Source organism: Oncorhynchus keta, chromosome 29, assembly GCF_023373465.1.
Source record: "Oncorhynchus keta strain PuntledgeMale-10-30-2019 chromosome 29, Oket_V2, whole genome shotgun sequence".
Classification (NCBI taxonomy): domain Eukaryota; kingdom Metazoa; phylum Chordata; class Actinopteri; order Salmoniformes; family Salmonidae; genus Oncorhynchus; species Oncorhynchus keta.
The window spans coordinates 5,023,862-5,031,122 of record NC_068449.1 but is presented as its reverse complement, the minus strand read 5'-3'; the positions used below and the strand labels follow the sequence as shown (position 1 = coordinate 5,031,122).

The 7,261-nt window shown below is 40.7% G+C and overlaps 1 protein-coding gene across 1 annotated transcript; it reads right to left on the bottom strand.

The window, feature by feature from the left end:
• Window positions 1-1,320: 1,320 nt before the first annotated feature.
• LOC118362012 (potassium voltage-gated channel subfamily S member 3-like) lies at window positions 1,321-6,877 on the bottom strand. Its single transcript, XM_035742225.2, has 2 exons — window positions 6,742-6,877; window positions 1,321-5,232 (listed from the first exon to the last, which is right to left on the bottom strand). Exon 2 carries the CDS (start codon window positions 5,134-5,136, stop codon window positions 3,634-3,636), a length of 1,503 nt encoding a protein of 500 aa, XP_035598118.1. The 5' UTR covers window positions 5,137-5,232; window positions 6,742-6,877; the 3' UTR covers window positions 1,321-3,633.
• Between the last annotated feature and the right edge of the window lie 384 nt (window positions 6,878-7,261).

Here is a 7,261-nt window from a genome sequence, read left to right as displayed (position 1 = left end):
ATTTCAAAGGTCATACTTTATATTACTTTATTATAGCTCATACTTTATTACAGCAATCCCCCTATGCTGACTTTATCCTTAAAGCACACGTACAATCGTCTCTTTCAAATATTAGCATAGAACAGAAATGCGGTAGCATGCCATGAAATACATTTGGCCAGATTTTTAAACATTTTTACTTTTGTTTCAGTCACTTTCTTCCTGGTTGAATCAGTGTTGTTTCAACATAATTTGTCAATGTATTGTGACGTGGAATCTACGTGGAAAATACACTGAACAAAAATGTAAACATGTAATGTGTTGGTCCCATGTTTCATGAGCTGAAATAAAAGATACCAGAAATGTTCCATATGCACAAAAAGCTTAGGAGTATTTCTGTCTGTAATGAGGCCCTTTTGTGGGGAAAAACTCATTCTGATTGGCTGGGCCTGGCTCCCCAGTGGGTGGGCCTTGCTCCCAAGTGGGTGGGCCTACGCCCTCCAAGGCCCACCCATGGCTGCGCCCCTGCCCAGTCATGTGAAATCCATAGATTATGGCCTAATGATTTATTTCAATTGACTGATTTCCTTTTATGACCTTTAATTGAGCAAAATCTTGGAAATTGTTGTATGTTGCATTTATATTTTTGTCATTAACTTTTGTTTTGAAGGTATTCAAATTTCAACATAGTCAAACCTCAAACCTAAAAATATACAAGATCTTCAACGTTATATCAACTATCAGGTTGTGCAGCACCTCCTACTGGAGATCTACTGTATCTACAGCTACCCTTTGGTCTCCCATCCAGGGTTTTAACTAAGCCCAGCCATGATATTTGTCACTGATTATTACCAATGTGCTATCATGAGAATGATTGTTGAGAGATCTCTACTTAAAAAGTATTTTTTTAAAGTCATTCCAAAGGGTAAATTTAATTCAATCTGAGCATACTCATATCATAAATTACACTAGTTAGGCCTATACTGTATAGCGTTTGCAAAGTCATCAATTGTTTCAATTCAACAGAAAATGTAACTAAAAAATAGACAATACAATAGGCTTAGAGTTTCAAGCTCTGGTTGATTTCAAGTGTAATGATATTTAGTGATATTGAATTGTGTTTGGTTGTCAAGGATATTTATCTTCTGCTTGGATGGTTCCATCTGTACCACGGACTTAGTCTGGCTTTAATAATTCTAGTTTTTGTACAATTTAATAATTGATATGTCGCATTCACTTCTCCATCTCAACCAAAACTCTAAATTAAAGATTAGGATTAAATCAAATCAAAGTTGCATTTAAAGTTTGATTTGATTTAGTCCTATTCTTTAACTTGGATTTTTGGTTGAGATGGAGACAAGAATCCAACATATCCATTATTCATTTGTAGACAAACTGGAATTAAAGCCAGACTAACAAACTGGAATTAAAGCCAGACTAACAAACTGGAATTAAAACCAGACTAACAAACTGGAATTAAAGCCAGACTAACAAACTGGAATTAAAGACAGACTAACAAACTGGAATTAAAGCCAGACTAACAAACTGGAATTAAAGCCAGACTAACAAACTGGAATTAAAGCCAGACTAACAAACTGGAATTAAAGCCAGACTAACAAACTGGAATTAAAGCCAGACTAACAAACTGGAATTAAAGCCAGACTAACAAACTGGAATTAAAGCCAGACTAACAAACTGGAATTAAAGCCAGACTAACAAACTGGAATTAAAACCAGACTAACAAACTGGAATTAAAGACAGACTAACAAACTGGAATTAAAGTCAGACTAACAAACTGGAATTAAAGCCAGACTAACAAACTGGAATTAAAGCCAGACTAACAAACTGGAATTAAAACCAGACTAACAAACTGGAATTAAAGCCAGACTAACAAACTGGAATTAAAGTCAGACTAACAAACTGGAATTAAAGCCAGACTAACAAACTGGAATTAAAGCCAGACTAACAAACTGGAATTAAAGCCAGACTAACAAACTGGAATTAAAACCAGACTAACAAACTGGAATTAAAGCCAGACTAACAAACTGGAATTAAAGCCAGACTAACAAACTGGAATTAAAGCCAGACTAACAAACTGGAATTAAAGCCAGACTAACAAACTGGAATTAAAGCCAGACTAACAAACTGGAATTAAAACCAGACTAACAAACTGGAATTAAAGCCAGACTAACAAACTGGAATTAAAGCCAGACTAACAAACTGGAATTAAAGCCAGACTAACAACCTGGAATTAAAGCCAGACTAACAACCTGGAATTAAAACCAGACTAAACCAGTAGCTCAGATAGAGCCATCAGCAGTGGATTATTTTTTTACTTATCTATTTTTTTACTTAACCAACAATGCAATTTTAAGAAAAATAAGTGTTAAGGACTTGTAAGTATTTCACTGTAAGGTGAAAGGCATTTCACCTGTTGTATTTGGCGCATGTGACAAATAACATTGGATTTGAGATACATGTCCTTCAAATGTTGATATTTGTTTGCGTTGTCAACCAAACACAATTTAATATTACATTTTGTAAAACAGCAAATAGCCTCAAATTAAGGCTGTTTTACAAACTAATGTAACATTCATCCTTAAAATGAGTAACACATCCATGGCCACATTTTGAGGTTACTGTAAATATAATTGTCTTCTTATGTGATCATATAAAGCGTGCATGTTCAAGACAGCATGCAAGGGTCACCGCAGGTCAGTGGAGATCTTCACATTGCTGTAATAATCTGTCAGAATCTCAAACGCCATTGATCACCATGCAATCCAGGTTGTTTGGTTCTGCTATTAGACGAAGCACAGTGATAACACATTAATCTGATGTAGAAATAAACAAAATATCTGACATTGTATTCCCATTTTAACTTTGCTGTGCTTTTAAATGGTTGAAAGCGCAGAGATAAACATTTGGGTGAAAAATAAATGAAAAACCATACATTGGTTGTGAATGTAGATGGTTAAAAGCATAGTGCTAACACACATTGGAAATGCAACACATTTTTTGTCTGTCTTTTTGAGTGGGTGAATATAGCTTGTAATCTCATTGATCAACGTCTCAACCAAATATGACCTAATTATCCACGTTGAAATGACATGGTGTGCCCAGTGGGTTGTTTCAAACAATGTCTGTTTCGTTCCATATGATTGGACGGGAAAAAAAAAACATTGATTTAAAAAAAAAAACATGTTAACAGAAACTGCTCAACTTCAAAATAGGTTCTCAAGTCATGGATGAAAAACAGGCCAATTCTTAGGCCTAATGGATCATAGTCTCTAAGGAGGAGAGCGTGGAGAGATACAGCTCACTTTCACCCTGAGAACCATAAAGTGCTTATTGCCATGTCCAGCGTATTTTAAGAAGCCTCGGGTGAAAACAGGGTGGCCCTATTTCCCCTCCCTGCTCTCAACTGTGGCCACACTGTAAGAAAGACAGCATCCACTGTTCCAGTCCCCGACATGGAACCCACAAGACAAAGGAAATCGTGGGAGACTAAGGAACACCCGGAGAAGATCTGTATAATGCAGAGATGGAACTTCTCATGGAAGGAACAAAAAAAATAACAAGATAATTTGTGGATGACCTACAGTAATGCTCCTCAATGAGTAAAAAAAGGTTGAAGTCTAGTAAATTAAGCTCTCAAGTGCCCCTCAGGATACAAGTCGTCTCGCCACCCTGGATGCTCGATGCGTCCGTGTCCTCATCACTGCCGACGCTGCTCCTGACAGAGATATTGGTGATGAATGAGTTCATCTTTAAGGTGTACTGGTTGCCGACATTAAAGTATGTTAGACTGGGGTTGGGGATTTTAATATCGTTATTATTGCATTGGTCGGTTTCATTATTGCTCTGATTGGCATCCATAGCCTTTTGCCTCTGGTAGTACATGGAGAATTTGTTGAAGATAATGGTGATGGGCAGGGCCACCACTAGTATCCCACAGACGATGCATATGGTGGCCACCAGCTTCCCTACAACTGTCACCGGGCAGGTGTCGCCGTAGCCCACTGTTGTCATGCTAATAGTGGCCCACCACCAGCCTACGGGGATGGTCGTTATGTCCGACTCTTCTGACTCCTTCTCCACAAAGTAGATGAGCGCAGAGAAAATTGAGATACCCACAGAGAGAAAGAGAATCAGGAGGCCCACCTCGTGGTAGCTGTGCCTTAGCGTGGCACCCAGTGAGCGTAGTCCCACCGAGTGACGCGCCAGCTTGAGGATGCGGAAGATTCGCATCAGTCGCAGGATCTGAACCACCTTGCCCACGTTCTCCAGTTCCTCGTTCTCCTCATCCACTGTCTCAAAGGCCAGTGTGGCGTAGAAGGGAACGATGGAAACAAAGTCAATGATGTTGAGAGCGTTGCTCATGAAATTACGGGCGCACGGAGCCACTGCCAGCCGCACCAGGAACTCCACAGAGAAGCAGATGACGCACACAGCCTCGAAAATGGCCAGCACCGGGTCTTCAATCTCCTTCTCGTTGAGGTCTACCTGGTGGAACTCGGGCATGCTGTGGACGCACATGGCCACGATGGAGGTTAGCACCACAGCCAGCGAGGCCACGGCGATCCCCTTGGCCAAACATGAGTAGCCCGGGTTCTCCAGATGCAGCCAGATGTTCTTGCGGACCTCCGAGCACCAGGTACCCTCGAACTTCTCCAGGTCCTTGTCCATAGTTGAGAGCTCCTCCATGGACGAATCAATGCTCCCAAACTGCTGCTGCTGCTCACCGCTCCTCCGGTCCCAGTCCTTGTCCTCTGCAAACTGTCTCTGCTCCTGAAACTTGTTGCTGCAGCAGGAGTCCAGGTGGAGCTCCTTGATGCCCCAGTACTCAATCTCCTGGCTGAAGGAGAAGACGCACAGCTCCTCCATCAGGTGGATCTTGCCCGTGTGGTAGAAGTTGAGGACATTGCGGAAGAAGCACGGGTTGCGGTCAAAGTAGTATTCCCTGTCGGTGGGGCTGAAGTCGTCGCAGAGCTCCAGGATGGCCTCCTCGGAGACGCAGTACAGCAGGCGTCCCAGGCGGGTCCTGGGGAAGCGCTGCAGGATGCTGCGCTCCACGCGCTGCTTAAAACCACCCACGTTCAGGTTGAGGAAGCTATCGTCCGGGCCACACCTGTGAAGGATCTGGCCGTACTGCATGGTGGAACTGTGGCATGGGTGGTGCCTTTACAAGAAGGGAGAGGAGGTCACTGCTCAATGCTGGCTCAGGTCACTTCCCAGCTGAGGATCCATCACCTACACAAGGAAACAGGATGTAGACGTCAGGAACCGACACGAATAACAGCATTACTATACTATCTCTGTTTCAAACCGTGAGATCAAGAAGAAAACATTATTTGCACACTTTTAGAAGAAGGTCCCCTCATTTCATACATTGTGTGAATTAATTATTGTTGCACAATAGAGTTTGGTTCTGAAACTCACCAAACAAATAGTACACCATTGATGTACTGTATCATAAATAATTGTGTCTTATAAAACATTATACAGTAATATAATATAAACACATGATGTAAGGTGTTGGTCCCATGATTCATGAGCTGAAATTAATGATCTCAGAATTTTTCTCTCAAATGTTGTGTACAAATGTGTTTACATCCCTGTTAGTGAGCCTTTCTCCTATGCCAAGAGATCTCATCCACCTGACAGGTGTGGCATATCAAGAAACTGATTAAACAGCATGATCATTACACAGGTGCACCTTGTGCTGGGGACAATAAAAGGCCACTCTAAAATGTGCTGTTTTGTCACACAACACAATGCCACAGATATCTCAAGATTTGAGGGATCATGCAATTGGCATGCTGACGAAAAACATGTCCACCAGAGCTGTTGCCAGAGAATTTAATGTTAATTTCTCTACCATAAGCCACCTCCAAATATTTGGCAGTACGTCCAACTGGCCTCACAATCGCAGACCACGTGTAACCACGCCATGCCAGGACCCCCATATCCAGCTTCTTCACCTGCGGGATCATCTGAGACCAGAAAGCTGATAAAACCGAGGAGTATTTCTCTCTGTGGGGGAAAATGTATTCTGATTGGCTGGGCCTGACTCCCCTGTGGGTGAGCCTATGTCCTCCAAGGCCCACCCATGTATGCGCCCCTGCCCAGTCATGAAATCCATATATTAGGGCTTAATGAATTTAATTAAATTTACTTATTTCCTTATATGAACTGTAACTCAGTAAAACCATTGAAATTGTTGTATGTTGCGTTTATACTTTTGTTCAGTATAGTACTGTGCCTTATCATTGTGCTTACATTACAGTGCTTTATATGATCATGATACCTTGATATACGTTCCACAGTGTTGGGTTAATTTAAACCCAAATTGAGATATCATGCAACAACAAAATAATTTTAAACAAATATCCCATATTCATGCTACAATCAATGTGCTTCATAAACGCACGTTATCCAACATTTAAAAAAAAATCAGATGTAAAAAGTATAAAAGATACATTCTTTCAGTTTCTTCATTTATTAATTTTATCTTAAAAAAAATATATAACAGACCCATATACCCTTACCTTGCAGAGAGAAGTATAACAAGCAGTTCAGACCAAGAACGTACCTAAATCAATTTAATAATGAATAATTCTAAATATTCAGAAGAATTGCATCTGAAGTTAATACGACACAATACAAACTATAATAAAACCAACAGCACAGTTCACTATCTAAGAAAGTTAATGATAGACTCCCCACAAACAACAAAAACTCAAGAGTCACATAGCCTACCTGTCTTTATATTAAATGACATTATTCCAGAGGCAATATATACATTTTGGCAAACTTATTTTGCTGAAAGGCACTTCAACTCGCGCTCCTGTTCCTTTCATGTCTCATCACACTGTTTCAGCCGGGATGCTCCGGGCGTTTAGAAGAGGAGCTAAGTGATTCAGTGGCCAAGGGCAGGATCAATGCGTCACTCACTGGTCCATTTTCTAGTGGCGTGCGCGCTTCGTCCCATGAGCCGACGCACGCGGCAAATAAACTGAGTAGAAATCGAAGTGAGATCTCACATATCAAGGATATTCAGTTTAAATTCAATTTGAAACTCGTAACGTGCAAGAAATGCTGAATTTACAACTCCAAAAACAAGATAAACAAAGCGTTTTGCACGAGGGCTTATTATTAGTTGACATTGACACATTAATGTTTAGTCTACTTATATGTTCGACTACTTATTCACCCCAAAAACATGACCAATACCACAGTGTAGGACAATATTATGCTGTATAATATTGAATGCTATTCC